The sequence below is a fragment of the Falco rusticolus genome, chromosome 6 (genome assembly GCF_015220075.1).
Source record: "Falco rusticolus isolate bFalRus1 chromosome 6, bFalRus1.pri, whole genome shotgun sequence".
Lineage (NCBI taxonomy): Eukaryota > Metazoa > Chordata > Aves > Falconiformes > Falconidae > Falco > Falco rusticolus.
In genome coordinates, this window is record NC_051192.1 from 4,653,912 (window position 1) to 4,680,781 (window position 26,870).

A 26,870-nucleotide genomic window follows, 5' to 3' on the forward strand; every position below is an offset into this window, starting at 1 on the left:
AAATATTTCCCTAAATTTCAAACATTCTACTATTCCTTGCCTGGGAATCCTGCAAACACCACTTGATGTTAAACAGGTAAAAGCCCATGGAAGTACCTTGTGATAGTGCAACCTCACAAGCAGATCATCAGGTGTTGCTTGAACGAGTTCCTCAAGTCACTCTGTTGCTATCTTTTCCTTATATCAAAGGAAAAAAAAAAAAAGAGTAACAAACTAGAACTTGATATTTAATTATGGAATTTTTATTATCTATATGGATATTTAATAGGAATTGTCCCTTTGGCCATGCAGCCAGCAGAGATGAAGGGCAAAGACAGTGCTATGCCAAATTCTGGACCTGGCTGGGAACCTTTTTTGCGTCCAGAACTTATCAGAGCATTGTTTATACAGCACAAATTTATACATCAGAGTCAATCCACAGGCTGAGAACCTCACTAGACACATGACCTCAATATTTGACTAATAAATCCCCATTTAATCCCAGAGTTCAATATATATACATAAAGTGGAAGACAGAAGTCCAGATAATTCATATATTCAGAGACTACTGACTTCAAGTCACTTCTGTTGCATTTCTTTCTTTTGCTTCATGGATTGGAGAGCGTAGAAATCATATAAACTGATGAGTGGGCTTTGAAGGTAATCTTACCATCTCATTTACTCTCTTCTCCAGTTACAGTACTGAATTATCACTTTCTTCTCTGACTTTGCTCACTGAAGTTCACACACACACAAACTTCAGTAAATGCACCCAGGACATATCAAGCAGGTAAGTAAAAATACTCATAGAAGAGACATTTCCGTAGCTCTTACAGAATTTCTTTTTTTTTTCCCCATACCAGCTCAAAAGACACAGTTGAAAATTACATTTTGAACATTAACAAACTCCGGCTTCTTTTTTTTTCTTTTTTTTTTTTTCCCTTTTTCCCCTCCTCAATAATTTATCCTGGCAATTACAGTTCATGTAAATCTGCCTCTTCAGTGTCACTGTCTCTGTCACTAGGTACTGTTTCTGGATATAAGGGGGAAATGAAGAATCAGTTCCTTGATTCTCTTTCCTTGCTCTCCTGTGAGTACCCACATAGCACATACATGAGGTTTAAGATCAGTTAATAGGACATATTTTGAGAAATTCCTTTATTGAATTGTTGGCAGCACATCACTGCCTGGATAAGCAACAAAAGACAAAGCATGGAACAACACAACCTTTCATGCCTCAATAAAAACCTTTTAAGCACACATGGAACAAGACAGATGTCCCTCCAAAGGCCCCATTTTTTTTCTCCTGTCTCATAAAAGCAAGGCATCCATTAAACTCCTCTTTCACTGGTTCCTGACAGTATACAGCAAGAGCTAGAGATAAGTCATGATTTAAATTCTCTACTTCATAGGAAAAAGATGGCTCTGCAGTTAAACCACAGGTGTCAGCCAGGCTAGATTCTCTTTCTATTCCAATCCACTCTGTGCATAAGACTTGCCATCATGCAGTATGAGGTTAATTATATTTGCATAAGGACATTTTACAGTCAAGCTCATTAAGGCTTCAAAAAACTCCTGGCTGATGACTCCCAACTGAAATTGCTGTACAAATGGAAGTTAGCATTTATGAAAGATGCAAAACATCCTTTGCTCTGGAGGTAGTGAAGCATTCAGGAACATCCCCAAGATCTAGTTAACATCAATGACTGGACTGATGAATTAACTGGATGCACACAAATGTATAAAATGCATCCATGTCTGAAGCCAAACTCAAGATACAAATCTGTGTTCGAATTCACTGTAAAGCAATCCTCAGTGTCCAAAGATCCTAATCTCAGGAGAGAAACTCACTAGCAAGAAGAAATTGAAGGTAGAAAGCTCTCTTTCATAAACAGACACACATGAATGAATGACTTCTTTGGCAATCCACTCCTGATTCAGAGCAGCACTGAATTTTCCGCCCAATAAATACTGACGAAATTACTTCCTGGCTTATTTTAGACAGCAAATGTCTATGTGAACGAAGAAAAAGGTTCTTCTTAAAGACCCCCTTTAAAAAATGAGTTGAGGGAAGATCTAAGGGATACCTCTCTCAAAGCTTTAGCACACCAAAAACATCAAACCCTTATAACCCTGCTTAGAGCACCAGCTTAACAGCTTAATTTCAAGTTTTCCATTACGCACAATCAGGTGTCCTGGCTTCTCTGAAATATCAATCTTTTTACCTTTGGGCTCATCACAGTTTACTCGCAGTCATAACAAGATAAAGTTATTCTTCCTGTTTGGCTCAAGGAGACTGGTTTCTGGTCTATGGGAGTGAGGACACAAGCATCTCACAGTACACCATTCACATCTGGCTGTCTGCTGACACACGTACAGAATACCAAATCATTCCCAAAAAACGAGCAACTCTCTTTTTCCTGGGCTTGACCTACTCCTACCAATTCTTAGAGGCTGAGGCAAGACCTCTAATTTACCAATTAACTTCGAAAACAGGAAGAATTCTTCCTCTTTCTTTATAGTGTATAGTGAAGTAACAGGGTGGCGGATTGCAGAACAAGATCCAAATGTTCAGTAAGCCACCAGCTTCCCAGCCACTACAGATTGCAGCGGAATTCCAGTAACTTGTCTATAGGAAGCAGCGCCAGAAAAAAAAACAGAGCAGGAGTTGACACTTCTTGAGTCTCCTCAGCTAAAGAGAAAGTTAACAAAGGAAATATTGGAGCGCTACTTCCCCTAGAGAAGACATCTCTCAGCAGAAGAACGTAGCAATAAATAGGTTCTCTTCCCACAGTTTGGATATTTTATCTGAACCCCTCTGGAAATACTGACTTCATCCCTTTTGCTTAAAATGGAAGTTTTGTGCAGTAAAAAAAAGGTGTAGCCTAAATTGAATGTATGGTAGCATTCAAAGGATAAGGTGACAGCCACGATCCACTGTGCTTAGTGTCAAAAAGAAAAAATAATTTGACATTTACTATATTTCATTTTTATAATTTTAGAGTGCTGTTGGGAGAGGTTACCATGTGAAAACAGGAAAGAGAAGTATTTAAGAGTCAGTTTCAAACATAATTTGAAACACAGCTTCAAATACTTTGAGGTAAATGTGGTAGAGGGTTTACCAAACTACGAGTAAACTGAAGTGGGGTTGTGGGTGGAGGGGGAGAGGGAAAGAGGAATTTTGTGCTGCCCACACAACTATCGAATTAATTTTAATGCATCCTTCAGGGGGCAAAAAGAAACAATCACATCATTTGATCAGAGCAACTTGAAAGCAGTGGGGATTTGCTAAGTCAGTCACCTTTAATATACCACAGAGTACCAAGGACATACTCCACATCTGTCACAAATCACTCACTGCAACAGAGATGACATTTAAGGAATTATTCAGGACAAAATTCACCTTTAGAATGAAATAATTTTGAAACGGTAGTAAGTTCCTGTAGCTAAGGGCACTGGCATAGTCTTATAGCATCTTGCCATTTGATTATGACCTTTTCCTCTCCTAGTAAAATACTAAGCTGCTACAGCTTGAGAACACCGCAATGCCTGATACAGGCGCTCTGTGGGCAAAAGCAAGACAGAGATTCCTGATAGTCCTTTCCTGTCAAAAGAAAGTGTTCTGTGAGGAACAGACTGGAAAGGACATGCATAATGTCTGCTGGAATCAGTCTTTTGGATGTAGACATACCGAACACTGCTTAGCAAAGGCAACCCACTATTCATCATGAATACTGAAACTCTAGGAAGGGTCGCGGGGCATGCTTTGCTCCCGCTCTGCTCACATTTGCACACAAAATCTGAAATACTGATCTAGCAGAAGGGGCTACCTAAACAGCACAGAATTGGCGTCTGAACACAAAACAGCACACCTCAGAAAGAGTAAGGTTTTTCAAAGGGAGAATCACTGGGATGGCAAGAACGCCAATTATGTTTTGCATTTAACAAGGAAGAGTCAGGCTGTATTTAGCATAAAGTACTTTTACTTAAACATTACTTAGTTACCATGACAGCACCTAGAGCTTAATTGCAACCTCCAGCTTCCTGCTGTCCAAAAGAAAGATGACCTTTGACTGTTGCAGCCACCTCCATGTCCCTCTATAAACAAGACAGCTATTTAACACAGATCCAGTATGCTCTTCAGCACAAAAGAAATCCCAGTTTGCGCAGACACGGGCATGTCCTCCCATCAAAGCTGCTATGATACAGTTAGATCCACCTCATACTCAGCCCATATTGTTATAAATGAAATATTTTCAAGTCATTGAATGTCTTGAGACCAGCTACTTAGAGGCTGATTCAGCAGCTGATCAGACATCCAAGTAATGGTAAGACATTTTCCTCTGATTCTTCCTCCTAACAAAAGAGTATTTTTGGTTTATTTAATTTAGGCTGTATTTTCCATCGTAAATAATGGCACTAATTTTTCAGCCATCCGCTATTCTCCCTCGTACTTTCACTCATTCACTCAGTACACATTCTTGCCCCAGCTTTTGAAATGAAAAGCAAAGCAAAACAAACAAACGCAAAACAACACAGTGAAACGGTTCTGCCTGAAAATCTGTGAGTTACCCCTGGAGTGCACTCTCCTCAAAAACAAGACCCAGGAAGAATTGCATTGGCAACAATGAAAGCTTTATTATAAAACCAGAAACCTTCTCTACTAAGCATAGGACAATGGCTCGTTTGCTTGATCAGCAAATTCCCATACAGACCATAGCTTGGCAAATATAAGTTGATGCACATTCCCAAGCAACCTCCACCACCGAGACCTGAGGGACAGAGACTCATTTTGATCTGGCTTTGCAATGAGTTCACTTTTCTCAGTTTGCCACTGCCCTCCTGCACTAAGGAATCCATGCAAGGAACAGCCAGCACTATCTACATCAGAAGGAATCAGTATATTGAGTCTGAAATAGTATTGACCAAGCCTGCTTCTTGTTCACTCTCTTTGTACCAATATATTTATTGAGCAGAAAAGCAAACAGGGAAAAAAATGTTAGAGGAGGAGAAATTACATGATCTGAAATATTCAAGCCAGCAAATATCTACCTTGAGTACAGAAGTTGCAGGTTCTAGTCTGCAGTGCTCCTTTCGTCTGAGTGACATAGCCTGTAAATTTTATTTATTGGCTGCTACTTCATTATCAAACTATTTTCTGAAAGGTAAGGCCTCTATGTGCTTACAAAACCACAACAGCTATCATAACTCACCTTCATCACTACCCTCAGTGTTTTCTAATGTCCATTCAGGATCGTGCCAGCCTCTCCTGCTCCTCCCTAAGGAAGCTACCAGCAGGACAGCCATCCTGGGATGCAAACCTGCCCCCCACCCCACCCACCCCCCACCCCGTCACACCCCAGAGCTCCCTCGGAGAAGCAGATGCCCCACGGGCAGACCCCAGTAAGGCTGTGAGCTCTCTCTTGTACCTAAAGCAGCAAAGACGCAAATCTTGTACCTAAATCAGCTGGACCCAAATGCAGCTCTCAACCATGAAGCTCCACCAGCCAAGTCTCTGTGGACAAAACAGCAACATGAGGTTTCTGAGCTGGCGTACTCCCATACGTAACTCTGCACATGAAAAATAGGAACAACAGCTAGCAAACAGAGGGTTTGGTCTCAATTTTGGATCTCCAGGCATTTCAGCAATGCAAAAAGCTAATGAGCAGCAACACAATGAAACTGCTTCCTCTCTCATCAAGAAGATGACAATACCACGGCAATCCATGGGAAGGCTGAGGCTGCCTTTAGCTTTCAGAAGTTTTTTTAACATCTACTTTTATAAGGTTTTTAATTCTCTTAATTACCTGTATATATTGTTGCTGCATTATAAAGCTGCGCAGCTAGGAATTAATTTGATCTTTTTTCTATTTTGACTTTTATTTGCTATCAGTTCAGTACCATTTTACGATAGAAAAGGCCTTTCTTTTGTGTAGCTCAGCTAAAGTTGATTTCAGACATCCAGATTCAGCAACCACGCTGTAATCCTTTGTTGTATCAGCTACCTTTTAAGACCTCAGCCGCCAGGCTAACTGTGCTAAAATAACTAGTGCCGCAAGGAAGAGTGTGTGCAGACTGTGAAAGATGCATACGTCTGACTTCTGTCTGTCTGTCTGTCTATACGCAGGGGACAGCAGCTAAATGAAGTGACTAAACTTCAGAAGCTGAGGCACAAGCCTCTCTCGTTCACTGCGCGCAGGAGTAATATTTGTTATGAAAACAAACTTCCCTTTCTCTGACCAGCTCCTAACCTGACAGCCATGTCAAGACATCATAAGAAGTTCAGATCTCACTGTAGCTGGTTCCCTATCACAAACAGCAATCTGTGAGCCATTGACCTTTCACTTGTCAGTTGACAAGAACAGCTCCAGAAGCTACCAGAGTGTGTCAGCATGTGGGCTTAACTTAAATGGCATTATTGACCCAGAAAGCAACCTCTTTCTATAGCTAGCAAGAGAGTAGGCAATAAAAAACACTATTAGTTTCTCCACACATAGGTATACAAACCGGATCATTAGTCTTTATTTAAAAGACATATGGTCAAGTTCTACCACCAAAACATGAGGAGAGACAACTACTTAATTTTCAGTATGAGAAAAATCTGACAGGCTTAGAGATTCCTGCAGTGATTATGGCGTAAGGACGTGGCATAATGCAGGTTCAGCCCACACACATAACCACCTCGAGGTCTGACGTTTTTGGTGGGTAAGATCAGTTCACGTCTGATGGGTCTCTCATGCAGCTGCTCATGGGAAGGTCCATGCGTGTGAGCCCAGGGATCTAGCAAATGCCTTGGATCAATTTAGAAACTAGTGCCATTCCAGTGGCTTCCCCATTAGAAAGAAATTGTGAATATCAGCTTTTCTATAAACTGCTGCCAAAAGTGTAATTATATTAGTGCTGGCAGATACCGCAATAACACAAACTGTTTTCTCTGTGTGTTAGGTCCTAAGACTATCAGTAATGTACCTTATAAAGGCAGGAACCAGGGGACTTGAACCTTGCATGAGGAATGAACTTTTGAAAAAATCCAAAAGAGCTGCTTGCAGAGAAGTCGTGTAGAAGCCAGGCGTATTTTGGGCCAAGCCATATAGAAGCCCGGTAAATCTGAGAGAGACTAAGAAATCTTTCTCAACTCATCAAATATTCTAAGTTTAAAGATTTATTCTTTTCCATACACTTTCCTAAACCATCTTCACATAGAAGTACATGTTTGAAAACCAATTAAATAACAGTTAACCTCTGACACCAAAAATTGTTAATACTGCTTACACAGCTTTCTTTTTTGCTTCTTCAGTGAAATACTAACAACTCATCATCTGAAAGGACTGAAGAGAGTCTCATATTTCCTGATCCATCCTTAGTGGAATAAAACTTAAGGTGCACATTTTAATGCTACCTTAAATTTCATCTCTCAAGACAGGTCTAAGGGCTCCAAGTACTCTCAGCTCTTCTGAAAATCCACTGAAACCTGCAGGCCACAAAGAAAACTTTAAAAAATACTGTGTTCACATCTTAGTGTCTAGTCATTAACTTGATGCATCCCTCCCCTCCACTTCGGTTTAGCTTGACCAATGCTACAACACATCTTCCAGTGTATTACCGGCATTCCAGTAAGATCTCTCATCTTAAAGGGAGTAATTTGTCTCATTCCTGAAGAAGAAAGCATCTTTTCTACTTCTTCTGTTTGGGCTCTATTCCACAGCAAGCATTTAGAACTTCAAAGTACCCAGTCTTCTGCATGAAATTTAGTTCTTAAAATGTTATCGGCTTAAATGCTCACAATGCAATTAAAATCACTGAAGCTGCACATATTCAGGTGAACCATTCAACTCATCATTTATAATGCTGTCTAGGAGCCAGTTTTCTTTCTGAATGCTGACTGACATCGTATGAGGTTACGAGAGCTCAGGCATAGAAACAAGTAGTGTGCAGAGTTACAAAGCTGTCCACATGCACATGCTTAGCCTGTGGCAAACGCAAAGTAGCAATGATTTATCTTACAATCACTTTTCTAGAGCTAAGTCAAAGGAACGAAGTCAAATTATCTTAAAGTTGCTGTGAACTATCAACGTGCATCTGCAGTCCCCACGTATTAATTAGTAAGCTTGCTTAAAAGTTATCAGGCTGATCATGTGTCTGAGTCCTCAAACACAGGTTAGGCTAGGATAGCTGGAATAGCAGCCATCACGCAAGGCTGAAGGCAGAGCTGCCCAGAAGTTACGTCTGTTCAGAAGGGCTCAGTGGGACTAAAAGAAAACGGGGGAGAATGGCTATTACTTGGCCCAAAAATGCACTGAAGATGTGCAGAAGTGAAAACAAGAGAAGTACTGAGAGTGGTGTTGCAAGAAAGGCCATTTTAGGGGGCTGAATTCCAACTGGGAAGGAACTGGGAGCCTTACACTGTCCTAGGAAACGCTCTTATTTCATTCCCACAAGCAGAGATGCTGATACACTATTCAGAAGCCAACAGCATATCTTTTCAATGCAAATACTTGTAAGACCTTGACACCGGTCAACAACTCCAGTCAAAAAGCATAACAATATTATGTTCTTTTTCCCCACAGGGAAACAGCATTTAGCCGCAAACCTCCACGCTGAAAATGTCAACGTTTGCAGTGAATTGCACAAACCATGGCCCAATCCACCATCTCACAATGTAACAGACATGATGCATTACATTGCCCTTTGGCTTTGTGTAGCTGGCCTTCCCCTTCTCCGTCCCTACTATTAATAGTCCCTTGCAGGTGTTCCTTCTTTCATGGAGATGTGGCAATAGCTAATTTCACAATTATCAGTGCTAATGGGACCTGCCATGAAATTGTATCATTTCCAGAGGAGTCAGTATGCAGTTGCTAAAGAAAAACCAAAACAAAACAAAACAAAAAAACCCCCACAAACAAAAAAAAACCCACAACAACCAGGGAGCTCCGCAGAAGCTATGCATCAGCAGGAGTGACCTCTATATAAATTTAACAAGGTTGGTCTTTCTAATCTCTGTCACAATATATGAACACCTCTTTCTTTCATGTTAATAATAAAAATGTCCTGCTGAGGTTTTAAAATTATTTTATGACAGCAACAACCATCATTTTCAACAGGAAGACATGAAAAGAGCCTTCAAATGAGACCAGTAGCTGGACAGAAACAGTTTCTTCCTGGCCCTGAAGGTGAATGCCTGAAAGCATAGATTTGGTTGCCTTATTCCCTTAGTTTGCGTAGCTACAGCTGTTATTAGCAGTCATAAAATTCACTCAACTATAACCATTTCACTTGGAAGCTGCTTCCTGGGGTGAATTCTATAGGCTGAGTAGGTGCCACGTCATGCTATGTTGCCTTCTGTTTGCTCTAGATTTACTGCCCTCTTGGCTAACGAAAGCAAAACCAAGGAGGAGCACATCCTCAACCGAACATCAATTAAGCTCTGTTGGTGCACACTGTAAATCGTTAGGAACTGGGCCTCTCTCTTTTCTGGTCCCCTTTCAGTGGCACAGAGAGGTCAACTTGTGAGCATCAGGCTCTGCGCCTGCGATGGCGCTCTTTAAGTCAACACTGCGCTCAGCTTTTTGCATATACTCCTAGCCACTTCTATTTTCCAAGCTAATCATAGTTTTGCCTCCTCTCGTTTTCTGCATTCTATCACATTTTCAATCAAAACTATTTGTTTCAGTTGGCCATTTTTGATTTGCAAGTCCTGAAGGGATCCAAGCCGAGTGCAGTTTTCCAGGCTTTAGCTCAACACCACATTAGCTGAAGCTCACCCAGCATTTAATACAAGCGCACACAATGATCTTTCCCCAGCGTATGTAATCTGCATTTTGGTCTGCAGGAACCATCACAATCCATCTTCACTATGACAGCTTCACAGTATGAAGGTCACATTCCCATGTTTCCCCTTAGGGCCCTTGTACACTCAGAACTTCAAGCATGCTCACTGTCCATTCCCAGCTGGAATTTAGTGCACATTCACTTGCAGACTTAATAATTAATACCAATCCCCATCTCCCCTGACCAGCTAGATAAGGTCAGATGAAGAACAATATTTTCTCCTCAACACTTATTTTAGGTGACTTTTCTTTTTAGACAATGCCAAGACACAGAACCCCTTTACCTTTCTCAGATGGCATTTTAAAAAAAACAAATTAGTGATCAGTTTGGAAGATCCAAAATACAGATGTATATTTTCAAACTGCACAGTTCTGAAAAGTGAATAATACAGTTCTGAGAAGTGAATAATAGAGAGGAAGGGCCACTGGCTGTGGTCTGGCTGTGCTCTACAGCCCTTTCTGCAAGGGCAGGAGAGGGAGCAATTGAACACCCATAACCTGCAGTACTAAAAAATGGCAATCATTCCTCAAAAGAACTCTTTCAGATTCCATCAGTATAACCTAGCGTGAGGATTTTGGGTGGACAAATAATAACCACTTGATTCATCAAGGATTTGGTTCCAGTAAAACACAACTGGGATCAAACCATGGGTAGACTCCATACAGCTTTAATGATCTTGTATCAGGCATTTCCCATCTAGGAGAAGGGCCGTAAAGGACATCGTACACAAAGTCTTACGCATCATACTACCTAATGTGTTTAACTTTGGAAAGCAGTGCGCACAGTAAATACTGCCAGTTATTTACTCTTTACTCATCGGTACACTTTCTGTATACTTCCACAGCAAAATTTGTTCAGGGAGCATAAACAGCATGTTCTTCCAGGTTTTGTTACAAATTATTGCCTGTCTCTGTATAATATTAATCTCATGTAGACCTGTACTTTGTGAATCGCCTAAGGTCCTTGTCATTTTCTTCATTTCTGTGTCCTTGTAGGCTTATTATTTCCTAATTGTTACCACTAACATCTGCTAATTTTTATTCTTATTCCTCTACATACCTTGATCACTTTTCCTGTTGGCGTCTTAAGAGACAGGAGAGAAGAATAAAACAGACAACCTGGAAAACTTAAAAGATCTTAACAGTCAGAAATCAAAATGTTAAGAGAGAATATCAACATAAGAAAATTGTCTGAAAGTATACAGACAAGTCTTATAGGTACATTTATTTTTTCCTCATAAAAGACAGCCTAAATAACCTTCAAATGGCATTTCTGTACTTTTTTTATTTTTTTTAAACCACAGCAACAATAAATATACAGCTTCTCCTACATGGGACACAAACAAAAAGTTATTGCCCCGATGAGTTTGCACAATAAACTGAACTGACAAAATGCACTTCAGTAGGGTCTAAAAATAAACACTGATTAAAATTAGTGCAGGAATTATTGGTTAATATTTTTATAAGCAAACACGAAGATTACATTAACTGGTCCCTTGGGAATAAAACATATTTACAATAGATTTAATAAAATGCATTTAATGAAGCCCAAATATTACAACAACAAACAGACTCATCATCTAAAATGATGCCTAAACTCTAGTAAACCATTCTGAACTGTAATAAATGCCTCATGGTTATGTTCAGTTTTCATTTTGGCTTTCAGCACTCCACAGAGTTTTTATTTGCACATGAAATGTTTTGGATTTTTCCCTTTCTACTGGTTTGCTGGGTTTGTAATGTAAAAGTTTCAGAAGTCTTTGAAAGGAATTCTTTATGCTGTTGTAATTAATTTTCAATAGAGCATCATGGACTGATTTTCTGCTCTAAAGCGACATGCCAAAAGAAGGATAACTGACTACAGGTCAGTGGAAGTGCAGTGCTGTAATCTGTATAAGTGAAGAAAAAGGTCTCGCATGTCTCTTCATGAGCTCTACTGTAGGCATTTACTAAGTCATCTTGCAGCCGTTTACACTAGGACAAAGGGAATACAAGATGGGCATGAACTCGCTGCAAAATGTAGAGTGCTATTCCACATACAGGATAATAAAGAGCCAAGCCTGAAACACTTCTAGAACTCGTGCTTAGCATGTATTCTTAAGAGGGGCTGAAACACTCCCCATTAGCTTTCAGAACTCCGAGGACTCCAATTCTAAGATTTTCTTAACATCGGCAGAATGGCACAGAGTAACTAAATGGAAAAAGTGTGATGATGCTCTGTCACCAGTGGAGTGAATTTGATTCCAGATCAGAATCTATCCCGAAGTTTATCAGCAATTCCTTTTGGGAAAGTAGCATAGGAGTCTTCCCTAAAGTAAATGAAGTGGAAGAAAAAGATATATTTGTGTATGTATATACATAAATACATGCACACACAAATAAAGAAATCAGACCAAGGATGCCCAAAAGAGTCAGAGGTGGAATTAATATATTTATGCATTAGCCCATTAATTCTCCATACTATTTATGCATTAAACCAAAAAATTCAGGGATAATTCTCAAAATACTTCCCACTATTAAGCTGCTGTGCTCACAGTGGCCACGGTGACAGAAGCCACGTACAACAGGTGCAGGTTAGCCCTGTGATCAACCCAGAGGGCCAGGACTCCCACACACCCGTTCCTGCACAGTGTTCCTACAGACATTTGGTTTCCTGCACATGGGGTTCACTCCTATCCACCAGCAATACCTGATTATGAAAATTCCAGGAAAAAAGTTCACAGTTTCAAAACTCAATTTTCCAGCAGAATAGCATTATGGAAGTTTCCCTAGGAGGAAACAGAGCACTGTACAAGGATGACAGGATTTTAGTATTTGCAGGAACTACTTTTATTAAGAATTAAGGCAGAGTGAACAACAAGGAAGGTATATCCTGGATTCAGAAGCTTTTTGAAAGAATAAGTTTCAATGACGCTAAAACCTAAAAAACTTCAGAGGTCAATTTAAAACTTCTGCAGTCTCGTTCTTTCCCAAGGGCATGCTTTCAAGTGAATCCCTCTAAAGCAAAGCCCTTGTTTTCAAGTTTTTTCTTCTCCGAAAGCACAGTAGCAGTTGTTGTAAATGGTAAAGCATATGAACTCTGTGCAGTGGATAAAAATTCCAGGTCAAGCCATATTTGAAGATAAAAACAATCAACCAGCAAGATATTTTCAGTCAGTCTCTTTTGTTTCCAAAGTTTTTCCAAATTGTTATGAAGCCTTATAATGTCTCTGTTTCGTAATCCACTCTGATATTTATTCTTCCAGGCAGGCACAGGAAAACCTAACTTCCACATCTGAAATTGCAAGATGGCCCTTTTTGCCCAGAGCGTAACAGAAGAAAAGGTTATTTTCTCAACTCTTCACAAACTGTGTAACACCCTTCTCAGGCATATACTTCCACTTTCCTGTACATCTGCTTCTTAACACATAAAGCATGGGACAATAAAGTTTGCTTCCTTCAAATGTATTGCCAAGGTTTAGTTTTGATGCTTGAAGGATTCTGGGTCCTTTTATAGGAAAGGACTTTAAAGTCTGCAAAATACTATACAGTTACCACCCCAGCTATCTTTCAGCTGGGTTTACATTATATGTTTCCTGGTAGAATTTCATTTTTCCCCACCCCATGCAACATTTAAAAAGTCTTGAAAGCAAATTCTCTGATCACCTGTCCTGGTTTCGGCTGGGATGGAGTTAACTTTCTTCTTGGTAGCTAGTCCAGCGCTGTGCTTTGGCTCTGATGTGAGAACAATGCTGGTAACGCACTGACGGTTTTAGTTGCTGCTGGGTGATGTTTATGCTGAGTCAAGGATTTTTTGGTTTCTTGGGCTTTGCCAGAGAGAGGGCTGGAGGGGCACAAGAAACTGGGAGGGGACACAGCCAGGACAGGTGACCTGAACCAGCCAAAGAGGTATTCCACGCCACGGGACATCATGCTTGGTATATAAACCTGGGGGGTTAGCTGGGGGTGGGCATCGTTCTTGGGGACTGGCTGGGCATCGGTCAGCAGGTGGTGAGCAGATGTCCTGTGCATCACTTGCTTTCCTTTCTCCCTTTTCCTTTGGATTTTCTCTTTTTCCCCACCTTTTCAGTATAACTGCTGTTATTATTATTATAATTATTATTGTTGTTGTTCTTACTTTTTTAAATCTCTTTACATTATTAAATTGTTCTTATCTCAATCCTTAAGTTTTACATTCCTTTCCAATTCTTCTCCCCAGCCCTCCGGGCTGTGGAGAGTGAGCAAGCAGCTGCGTGGTTCTCGCTTGCCGGCTGAGGTTAAACCACGACATCACCTAAGTACAAACCATTCTCTTGCTCTAGTAAAGCTGTGGCTACTGACAGGTCCTTTGGCTTTCTGTGGTACCATTTATGGATTCTCCAGAAAATTAGGAAGAGGCATTTCTACTCAGTGTATTCAAATTGGGCACAAGAATACTAGCAGCAATAGCATTAACAACAATCTTTTGTTTCTCACAAATGATGTGAAATTGTCCAGCAGCTAAAATGGGACGCTGAGGAGCAATCAGTTGTTTTCCAGTATTTCTGTCAAGCACTGGTAACTAATAGGTGCCCTCCTGCTCTCACACGCAAAAGGAAACCAAGCCATAATAAGCCTCCGCTGCCACACTTGAAATCACCTTTACTGGAGAACATACAAGGAATAATGTGCTCTATTATGCATATTCTTCATAGCATAATATGCCTTGAGGCCCTGGAACTAACAGCCCCCAGCAGCAGTGCCAGCTGTCCCTGCTTCAGAGACAAAGCATTGAGGGGGCAGGAGGAAGAGGCAAATACTCACAATATATGATTAAAGTCATTGAGCAGTGAATGAAAAAGGAAACAGAGAAATCCCCATCACTGAGCCTGGAAAACTCTCCTAGCCTACCTAACCTGCACATACATTCCAAAAATCTTGATCTAGCCCTAGCTATCATCAGGCCAGGTGTCTGCATTTATACCTACTTTTATAGAAGTAGGAATAAATCTTGATAAGCTGGTCCCTGGCAATGTTTAAAAAGGATCTTTAGAAAGGCTCTGAAGTGCAAGACAACGCTCAGGAGATAATCAGCATCGCTACTAAATCCTGGCTGCAAATGGCACTTCCAGGCATTTAGGATTACAGAGGTGAAGACCCTTGGTGATGGCTGACTAGGGCTGAGAATAACAAAAGCTGGTAACATGAGAACTAGATTTTTCCCTCCAAAGCACTTATTTACATGAAAACAACTTGATCATTTATTTAGCATTTATTTACACCTAAAAATAAAATAAAATAGATAAGCTTTAGGACACCCTCTAATGCTCTTGTAATTTGTCAGGGAGGCCTGGTGGCCAGGGACACTTAGCTGTGGTGTTCTCCTAAGCCACCTGAATAGCAGCTGGTTATATTATTTGCTGAACAGGAGAAACAATGATAGTTTTGGTTTACACCACTTCAAAGCAAAATATCAGAAATATTCCACGAGCTTGCAAACTCAGACTTAATTAAGCCTACCTAACATTGCAAGATTCTTCACGATGACTTTCACAGAAGGCTGGCCCAAATGTAGCCAGAGCTTTCGTAGTGCATGTTCCCTGTCAGTCTTGTCAGTGATCACGGCTATGATATACCTGTATGCTACAACTGAGAATCGTGTTACATCCATTTTTACCTCCCGCACACTGGCAATGAACTTCACAGAGAGTCTTCAGGGATCAGAGACTGATCAATTAAGAACTGATGATATCTCATTACTATACATTTCCTTCTGATGTGTTCTGTATCATTTCTTTACTAATGCTTGAGTTAATTTTCTATCTTCTACGTTGCACTGCAGTAACTGAGAAAATATACAAGAATAAAATAGAGAGACGATCATGCTTGTGATTTGTGTTTAAATCCAGCGACACAGTCTAGCTCCAGCCGCCTAAAACCTGTCAGGAAGAAAAGCAATAACAAACCCTATCTATCATCTATGTGCCTCATACAGGAAAGAAAATCTCACTCTATATGCTTTAATATAAAAATCTTTTTCAAACCTAGGTCTAAACACTGCTTTTAGTAATAGCCTTGACTTTCTTGCAAAGTGATAGGTAGTGCAGTAAAAGGTGTAAAGTAATTGCAGAATTCACATCACAGGTGTGTTTTATAATTATCCAGTGACACCAAGCTGCACCCATGGTAGGTCAACTCGGCCACAATGAAGTTAGGGAAGCAGAAGTGATTTCATAGTTCTAACCTTTAATTCTTTTTCTGTTTTTCCCATTAGCCAAAAGCCTGTGCATAAGTCTAGCCCACTGTTTAATAAACATATATATACATAAATATATATATATTGCACTTTCACAAATTCAAAAAAATACCAGTTTGAAGTGAAGCATGACAGACATGTATTTGATTCAAAGAGCTGTCACAACAGGCACCCTTCACTGGCACTCCCACCCATACCACCATTACCTCGCACTGGTTGCAGCTTAGTCACTTGGCGTTTGCATCTACCAGTTGAGCTGACACTTTCTTGGTTTACAAAACCAAAGCCCTCGGACACCTTAATGACCTGAGTAATGGTGACTCCAAGGAAGAACTACAGATGTTCCTGCTGGTGACATTAAGCACAATGAGCACCAGCCCACCCCTTGAAAGATGAGAGCTCATTGCCTTCCCTTCCCCTTCAACCTCTGTAGTGATTCTGAATTCAACTGGAGAGGTTAACAAGTACAATTTCATTTCTCCTCAGTGGAATTTATAGATTTAAAATATAGTTTCATTAGCCGGGAGGAGCTTTTTCTCACCCCTGTACAGATGTAATCCTTCCTTATTCTTCATAAAGCACAGCTAGGCACATTCAAAGGTCAAAAGCTGCTGGACGATCAGCCTTCTGCTTCCATGTTTCAAGAGGAGCAGTTCCAACAGACTCTTCAGTGTGGGGTCAGACCAGAGGTGCATGGTCATCCACCAGCCCAAAGGGAAGCTGAGCCCACCTGGAGTGCAAGATACCAATATTGGCTCCCATCACCACAGCTGTTCTCACACTCTGGCTCATCAGACCTTCAGGGCTGATGTTGATCTCATCATTGTCTGCACTAAACCGATGTAGCCATGTCAACCGCAAAGCAATTATCCTGGCGTAAGATGGAAGAGGGGCTGGCCCTGAATGCATCCTACCTGACAACACCCACCTCTCAAGTTCACAATACTCTGGAACGTAAGGGAACAACCAGCCACTTTAACTCAAATCCACTGAACTGAAGAGAGCTATCCCAACAGAGAATTTGGTGCTCCGTTTCTGATGCTGTTTCAGAAACAGTTTAGAGAAAAGAAAACGATGGTTTTGCATGATAGCTGCGGGGAAACACATTTCAGAGTTACATCAGCCTCTAGCTATTTATTCCTTACTTCCTAGAAGCACAGTATAGCATCAAAGAAAAAAGCTTTGTCAATTTATTCTTTGCACAGTAATAAAATTCTTCATATTTAAAAGCCCAGATTTTTTTCTAAGCAAAATCAAAGGTTACAAGAGGATTTTACAAATAGCAACAAAAAAAATTTATGATGATGTTCCTAAATCTAATCTTAATTCTATGTTCCATTTATGTAAAACAAGGTGAAAAACAAATATCTCAGTCAAGGAGACAATACATTGATTTGTGTCTTCAAGTGGTATCCCTTGGAAATCTAAAGGGAGACTCCTAAAAAGTTTCTTTCTAATTCTTTTGTCAACCCCTTCTTCCCATCTCAGTTAGAATTAGTTACCCTTGGTTTTGTACATTTCTTTTTTTCTCTCTTCTTGCAACAGATGTTGAACAACAGCAAGATATAGAACGAATATCAGCCACAACTGAATCTTTACGCAGTGTTAAAGACCAACATGTTGCTGATATGAATGATTCAGCCCAAGAGAGTTTATTAGAAGCCGTGAGCCTTCACACACTTGAGTAAGTAAGAAAAAAAATTAAAAGAATTCTGAAATGTACACCACTTACATTGAACTCTGGCAATGTTATTGAAACTGTTGGAAAAGCACTTTTCATTAATCTGTTTACCACAGGCCTACATCCAAAACGCAGCACCAGTCATCTGGTGTTTATCCTTCACCAGGTTCAGGCTCTAATCTAGGCTCTCTCTCCAGCTGCCACTCCAGGGCCACTTCCAGAACGGAGGAACAAAGAGTCTAAGAGCTTACTAAGTACATCGGCGGCCTTCTCCCGGTCAGCCCAGTTACACCTGGAAAAGCTTCAGTGGTAGTTCCAGGAATTCTAGTCCTTAGCTCTATATTCGATGTATTTACCTTCTCCGTAGAATATCAGATACCAATTGCCTTTTGCTATACGGAAATTCATCTCTCACTTTTTTTTATGCTAATATCAGAAATAAGGGTGTTTTTTTTATTTCCCACATAAACACATAATCCTTTTATGAATTTTCCTAAGCTCCTGGCTTCAATGCTATTTCCACAGCAATAAGTTCCACAGAGCTGTGCATTGCACGAAAAGCATATTTCCTCTTCTCACTTCCAAACTGGCTGTCTTTTAACTTAACTCTCTATGTTCTTGAAATATGAAATAAAGCAGAAGTGACCATTTTTCTCTCTGATTTTGTGCCACCTTATTTAGAGCATGGGAAACACAGGGACAATTCTGTGTTGATGTATCGGTTTGCCTTCTCCCTCTCTCCATCCCATCTCTACATCATTTTTCTCACTATTAAAACATCTCCCCTCCTCTCAGGTTATACTTCTGTTCAATGATGCAAGCAATCACCTATTATTTCAGAAAAGAAACTAGTCTCACATGTGGACAAAATCCTTAAGCTACAGAGCAAGGGAGGAAACCAAGACTCCAAATCCTCACTAATTGTGATCTTCTGGCTTTCGCTAATTTACAGGATTAACTCACTCCTCTAACAGTCCACAGATTTCTTCCTCGCATCACAGCTGAGTCATGGGGTTTTCACACTCATAGGATAAGCCTACTTAGCTCTTTTCAGTCCATGGGATACCCTTTACCTCTTTCTTCCCTTGGTCACCCCAGTATCGTGAGGAGGAAAGGTAATGATTCTAAGGTCATTAAGCCATGCATAAAAATGCTATAAGAGATCAAATCACACCACAGTCATGCAAAAAAAGAAACCCCTCCTGCAGTTCACATAGACTTCAGTTTCCCCCCTTGATGATATAAGAGAACCAGTATACAACTGGGCTGTTAGTTGAGGGGGTGGACAGGAGAAATGAAATACAAATAACCAACTCCTGTAATATATACGCTGAAGGATCAAACAATCATGGTAAAGTGTCAGCTGATGACATACACTGACTTTAGTAGGGTCATATCTAATTATTAGTGATGTGGTTTAAAAAGGCTTTTAGCCAGAGGAAAGCAACTTCAGAGATAACTAATGCATGGGGGAAGAGGGCAACAGAGATAATTAAGCAGGGATATAATTTTAGTGCCAATGCATGTTTGACAATCTGTTTCTTGGCCCAGTCAAACAATCTTTGGAAATAAAATTCCTGCATTTTTAATCTACAGCCTCACTACAGAGTTACTTTGTTGTGAAGAGTCCAGGTCACAGAATGGAAAAAAAAAAAAATATCAGTGCAAGAATTTGCACACATTTGCTCAGCACCATCACCCACTGTGAGCACATCAGCTCACAGTAATAAGAACAAAATGTTCAGGGAGACATTAAACTCAGAAATGGATCTCATACTTTCAGTGACTAAACTGCTATTGAAACATAAGCCATCCAAAAAATTCTGGACCCAAACCTAACTGCACAAAGGCAAAATACCTCCTGCGTTAGGTGTCTCATACTGTATCATGTGTGGTCACATAAGAACATGGTACTAGAAGAGACAGTGCACAAATCTCCTTTCCTTCTGTTGCTGAGATGCTTTGGCAAAAGAGGTCTGGCTGTAGGAAGCATGGAATAATTATAGAAGACACCTGGTAGTCCTCAGATGAGTCAAGTAACTTGATTTCCATACCTTGCATTATATGCTTTAGAAGCTGCTTAAATTACCCTGGCACTGCTGTAGCAATCATTAACATTTTAGCTTTATCCTGCCTGCTGAATGCTAAGAAGCAACAGAAGCAGCAGCAAGTGGAAGAGAAATAAATTAGCAGAGACTTGGAAAAAAAGCTTGGAATCAAAATCCTGGTTGGGAATACCCCACACATAGGCGTTGGCTCTGTATCTGAACTCTCCATCTCGCACCCAACTCTAATCATTACGTTTCTTTTTAAAAGCCTGCGCCTGAAAGAACTGATGTGTTATGAGACAGCCATGACCTAAGTAAACTCCAAACAAATCATTCATCACTGCAAAACTCCAGAACAAGCTGGTACTTTCTCAGAGAACAGTGTTCTTCTAAACACACATTATACATAAAGAGGAAACAGAAAGCACATACTGTAGGCTTTCATCAACTGTACACAAACAAAGCCTTTGATAACTCTCTGAATAGGTTTGAGATCATTACGCCTGGGGCCAAGAGGCTCTCAGTAGTTTAAGATCTCATTTTCCAAACTTTTGGTCAAAAGGGTCTTTTTAAGTGCAGGGTAGAAAGGAACACTTTTTCCTCAAATATCATTACGTTCATAATACCCCTACTCAAATCCTTACATGCACTATCTTATTCCTTACCGAATTTAAACTTCACAACTTCAAGGTCTGAAGCAGGAGGTGCTCACCCACACCAGCAGCCACATTTTCTGTTACTCATCCTTCCCTTTCATAGCTCACGTTGTTCCTGGAACAGCTGGCCTTTTACAGTTCTTTACAGTTCCCTGGTTCTTTCTTACCTTCCTGTCACTCAAATCTACGAAACACGCTGTGCTCAATTTTTTTTTTAAATAATCTGCTTAAAGACATGAAGAGATGTTATGCAGATCCAGGAAGGTAAGTAGAGGACCGAGGAAATGCCCACCATTTGATGCTCTGCACCTCACACCACAATGCAGGTAATGCCATGCTTTTGCTTTAGATGCACACTAGCATGCGAGAGCCATGCACTTAATTTCGGTTAAAAGAGGGTGCCCATTCTAAAGAGGAACAACTACTTCTAGAGAATGGAGAGCTTTTACTCCAGAAAAAGTGGTTTAGCGTAACCAGCTTAATCTAGTCACTATTTTCAACTCCTTTCCCTTTGAAAGCAAACCCTAAATCAGCCTGACCTACTGAGGACTCAAATCTATCTCATTTTTTAACGTGGTCTTTTTGTTTCAGCTACTTTAGCAGCTTTGGATAGTAAAGTACTGAAAACATTATGCACTCAATTTGGTATCGCATCCTCTACAAAAATGACAAGAAGCAATCGTTTCATCAAGGTATTTAGACTTTTGGCCCCTACATTAGCACCCCAGGCCCAAAGGTTTCTTTTTCTTCAGAAGTGTTTTGTAATAACTGGTCAGCAACAGAAATGTATTTAACACTGTGGTATCCTGTAATTCACATCAGCAGCTGCACAAATAATTACAGCCCTTCTCAGGTAAAACCTCACCACTAATTTAAATGAGTTTTCTCCAAGCAGGGAAGGATTGAAATCCCTTTGAGCGATGGAGAGATCAACAGAAAGCCTCTACAAGTGTTAAAACAGTCTGATCCCCAGGATATACAAATGCTACCTGCTGATGACTGAAAGAGCACAGTTTTCAGGCTCTGGATCAAATTCTATTAAACTTTGGCTGATATTTTCCTACCTGTATGCAACCAAAGAGGTCGCTTTTCCCCTGGCCAGGTAACCATTTCAACTTTCCAGTATTCACAGGAGGTTTTAACAGGCCATACTTTTTGTTTTAGATCAGTCAATCCCCTTACCCTGCCTCTGCCCCCCTGTTTTGTAAAAGGACCGCTTCCCAGCAAAATTTGACTCAGGCCCTTCCAGAAAACAGCATCAGCTGTTCATTTGTGAGCCAGACCTAGGGGACAGACAGGTCTCTGGAACCAGATCTTGGTTTCTGGCTAGCCAAGGGGTGGTTAAATATGAAATCACACAAAAAAATAGGCCCAGTGGAGACTGAAGGGGTCATCTACACCATCTCCTCACCTCCAGGTGCGACCAGTTTTGCCTAAACAACTCCTAGCAGCCGTCTCTCTGGCTTATTCTTAAAGAGACTCCACGGGTGAGTCCCCATAATGCCTCTATGAAACAATTAGCAAGTTTCTTTTATATCTGAAAAGCATCTCCAGTTAAAAAATAGTATTATTTCTTCTATTTTTTCAGAGTTTAAGCATATAATACATTACTAAATCCAGTAATGCATAAATTCACATTTGTTTTACTTAATCTTGATAGTAATTACTCTTTTTGCAAAAGCAGTTAAATAGTGGCGTGTCATTTAAGACTTCACCTACACTACTACAGCAGCTGAGCCCTACAATATCACAACACTCATTTTATTTTTTAATGTTTTTTTCCCCTACCAGAACTGAAATGGAAGTTGAAATTTGTTCCCCACAGCAAGGTTCTAATTTTAGGCCATCTGGAGGGGAAAATCCTAAGACGGGAGTAACATCCTAGAACTTAACAAGAGTAGGAAAGCTTTTTGGTGCCTAAAATTGCCATGAATCAATTCTGAGCCACAGAATCTCACTTCCAAACTAATTTTCTCTTTTTGGTGATACTTCAAAAAGAAACACAGCCTGTTTTCAAGGTAGTCAACCATTTCTGTCAAGTTATCTAAACTGTCTAACAAAAACTGATTTACAATAGGAGGTGTCTACTACAGGCACCATTATGTCTAAGGCCATGAGACTGACTCCTCCCTGGGCATCAATTTAACAAGATTATGATGTAGAAGGGTACTGTATTCCCTGCGTGAAGTACAAGGCTTTTTATCCCAATAAATTATTTTCTATTCCTCTTAGCTAATGCACAGCGAGATTTTTCTAATCACTGTTCTTAAGGGAAGGCAAGAAAATTTAATTAATATATAGACATTCGCAAGTAAGTAGCTAGCACCTCTTTTTTTTTTAATTCACCTTCAAATCAGAAGGGTTCTAATTAACATGAGATAGCAGATTCCTCTTCCTAGTGCTCTTCCCAGCAGAGTTCTATATCTGTCAGTGCATAACAAAAAAATATATTTATACAGGAGAGAGATCAAAAATATTCTCAAAATGTGTAGCAAATAAGATTGGTTTCTGCACACAAAAGCAGAAAAAGCAAAGCTCGCATCTTCCTATTAATTCAAATCACAAATTAATTACCTTTCAAAGTTTTTCTTCTTACTTGACTAATTCCCCGTCGGATACAGATACTACAAAACCAAACACTATAATCCTTTCAATGTGTTTAAAGACAAAAGCTATCATTATTCTTTGACTGGGCAATTAAATGTGACATTTGAGTAAAGTGAGAATTTTAACATTTGAAGGTGGAATCTTAAAGATAATATAAAACTCACTATCATATCAACACAGTCCATCATGGACCAACATTGCTAGGTTTCTTTGGGTTTTTTTTCAGTTTGTCTGGGTTTTTTGGTTTGGGTTTTTTGTTGGTTGGGGGTTTTTTGTGGGGTGCCTTTTCTATTTCAAGGTTTCTGAAAGGAGAGAAAAATGGTAGGGGAAAGTCCTTAATCTAACTGGAGCCAAACTACAGGATCAGTCCAGAAACTTTTGAATATTAGATTCTCCTTAGTGAATATTTTTAAGACAAAATGAACCATTTAGGAACCATGACCATTATTAAAAAGTAAACAAAACCCACATTTTCATAGAAGATGAACCTCAAAGATTGTGAATGCAATAAAACTGATTTTTGTAATACAATTAATTATTCAGTTTTCTTAATGTGCATTCCTTGTTTAGGGGTTTTTTTCTTAGATCAAACAATCAGATATTTTTAATTTTTTGCTTAGATTAAACTATGATCACATACTGGCATGCCCAAATATGAATCAGGTTCACTAGAGCATAAATCCACAAAACTATAAAGTCACATATTTTCCAGATAAAATTACTGTAGTTCATTACTGGTTTTACCAGGTCTTCTTTGGTGCATGACAACATCTTAATGCTTATGAATATCACTTTTTTCTGGCTGTAATATCAGTTACTCATACTGATAAATGTTAAATATTAATTTAGGGTTCTATCTTGCAATCTGTTCTTAACTTAGTAGAAAGAGCAACTTCCAAATATACTTACGTGCCTAAGGAAGCCAACAGGGATGGCTGGGAAAATTCAGAAAGAATAGGCTTATGTCGCAATCTGCAAATGCTTGGGCACTCTGAAAATCTCACCACCTGCAGTTAAGTGCATCAGAAATCCTACCCTGCTGTCCTAAAAGACCCTTTGGGGTCCCAGGTGTGGGTAGGTTCTACAGGTACTTGTGGGTGCGGTGTACCAGAAAACAGCAGGCAGGCCAGAGGGGAAGAAAAGAACGTGCTGAGAAGTATGCGAAAATCTCCCCAGAACTGCTAAACTCTGGAGACCAGTGGACCCAGTGAGTCCACAAGAACAGATAAATACCAAAACACCAAGAATCGGTCCAATCTGCAGAAGGCCACCAGCACACAATGGCACCAATAAGAATGCACATCACTTAGAACACATCAATGAAGGCCGTGCCTGCTATATGTAGACAAAGACTATAGATCGTATGCGTACATGATGAACCAAAAGACCTTCTGGGTACTTCGTGAATACCAACCCAGACGTCAGTGGTGCACTAGGGCTACTCTCCATTTGGAAGTAAACAAGTGTGAGTGGCTCCCAGCTGTTGCTCCAACCAAGCAGTATGAGCGAAAGAACTGTGTGAGGGAATAATTGCATATACTCTATGAATAGTTATCTGCTATTAAAAACAACAGCTTGGCTCTATTATTAACAACAGCTGAATTAAAAAAAGGTGTTCTAATTAATACTGGTTGTGATCTGTGTCTGCCCCAACTCAATACCCTATCAGGGTAACAGGAATTTGCAGCACTCCTTGCTCTGATGCTCACTGGATGAATGGCTGTACTTCTACCCAACGGGAGCAAGCAGTGTTAGCATGCCCACGTCAAGCTTTGATGGGAAGAAAATGAACATATTTTGTTATTTTAAAATACTTACTTGGTAGGGATATAGAGTGACGCCATTAGTTCTTGACAAAGACCAGGTGCCATCAAGGTACTGATGAGCCTGGATAGCCACAGAGTTGAGAACGTTACCGTTGCTGGGGCTGGTGGCCATTTGAAAGCTGACCTTGGCTTGGTGTCCAGGAGAGCCATTTTTCTTCTCCACCCCGTTGACAATTCCTAGACTGTTGGGTTTTCCACTGTGTTTGTTGGCAATAAAGCCTGTATAATTAGATGTAGCATAAGGAGCAGGCACGTATGCCCAGTCCCTGGGCTGCAGGCTGCCCATGTGCCGGGGGCTCACTAACGTGGGGATGTTGGAAAGAGGTGGGGGAGAGCCTGGCGAGGCATCATAATGTTCGGAGTTGGCAGCTTGCTCTAAGGTCAGCACCATCTGAATGGCCTCTTGCTTCAACTGGTTCAGGTGCGTGGCACAAACATCACATCTGTTGTCCTTCTCATTCCACGCCTTACGAATGGTATTGGGGACTTGGAGCTTGTCATGAATCACCGAAGAGAAGCCTGGGTCCTAAAAATCAAACAGAAAAGGGAGAGGGGGGGACAGGAAAGAAATGTTTAACCATGGTCACCACAGTGAAACATTATTACTGCTGATTGTGCATTTCAAAAGCCAATTTATGAGATAAGCTTAGAATGCAAACAAAGGCCATTAGATACAGTCAACATATGCCAGCAGCAGAGCTGAACAAAAATGAGAAGCTAGATTGTGTTGGAAAGAAAAAATTCTTTAACTTCTACTGATAAGTGGCAAATATAATAATTCCACTGCAAGCTTTAATGCATGGCAGAGAGAATGAATTAACTTGCTTCACACCACTGCACCTAATTTCTGGCTTGAATGAAATCTACTCTTAGTTACACAGGTGAGATCAAGAGCAACTCCACTAAAACCAGTGGGCTTGTAGCAAGGTTCACAAATCCATCTACCTATCAATGCCAGCTTTTGGTGCTCAGAAAATCCAGGAAATACTCTGCAACAAAAATGTAAAATTTCAAAGCCTGCCTGTAAATAAAATAAAAAAATTAATAAACACAACAAAAATCAAGAAGTACCATCACTCTCCCAAAATCCTTTTCAGAATTCAAAACAGATGGATATTTCAAGAGCTTTTTGGCATTTCATTTACTAAGAACACATTTTTCTCAGCCAGAAAAAAATCGACAACTTCTGTTAATGAAATGTTCTACCACTATTTGGGTATCTGCTGATAATGTAAAATAAACCAGTAATTTTATTTTAAGAAAAAAATAGAAAATAGGGTCAATAACTTTTAAAGAATAATTTTCTTCTTGGAAACGTAGTTTTGGTGCAAAACCACATGATCAGGTTTAAAACCTCTTGCCTCATACCCTTACCTCACGGGTCGATCTGTGATGGGTAGTCACTGGTGCTCTCCACAGAGCAATACACCACCCTGATCTGGCTACAGTCATTGGGTGCTGGCCAAAATCGCGAAGTGCTTCAGTAAGCTGTGAAGCCCAACAGCAGCCTCAGCAAGGGTTTATGACCAAACTCGCTTAGTTCTTACAGTATCGTGCAGTTTTAGAAACACACAGCAATGATGTGTGTGTTACACAGCAAACAATGGCAGTTACGTGGTGGAATTCTCTCTTGTGCAGTTTTGCTTTGGAAATATTTCTTGGAAATTTCACACCACATTTTTGTGGTTTTACAGACCAGGCAGTGCAGACTTCACCTTCCCCTCCTTAAGTCTGGAGACTTATTGGTGTATTTTCTTATGACTACTCAAAAAACTTTACAATCATTAGCATCAGAATTATTTAATTGTTTTTCTCTTTGGCTTTGTGGCTTTATCAGCCACTGAAATCAGACTGGGGAGGGGGGGAATCACAGAAATAGACACCACCCTTATCAAGTAATTTGATGAACGCCATGCCATCCAAGATAGACAAATTTCATGTATTGATAGTTTGGCTGCCCTGGGGAAGAATGAGTAGGGGGTAAAATACAGGGCGGGAAGGAATTCATTGATAGAGGGTCATATTCATTATG

At 40.2% G+C, this 26,870-nt stretch overlaps 1 protein-coding gene across 1 annotated transcript in view; it reads right to left on the bottom strand.

Moving 5' to 3' along the window:
* Positions 1-26,290, bottom strand: part of LOC119149860 (kinesin-like protein KIF26B) — a 101,584-nt gene extending 75,294 nt beyond the window's left edge. Inside the window, exons 1-2 of the mRNA XM_037391699.1 lie at positions 26,213-26,290; positions 24,831-25,364 (exon numbers count right to left, since the gene is read on the bottom strand). Of these exons, the coding sequence (XP_037247596.1) occupies positions 24,831-25,364; positions 26,213-26,290 (612 nt within the window). The remainder of the gene's footprint in view (positions 1-24,830; positions 25,365-26,212) is intronic.
* Between the last annotated feature and the right edge of the window lie 580 nt (positions 26,291-26,870).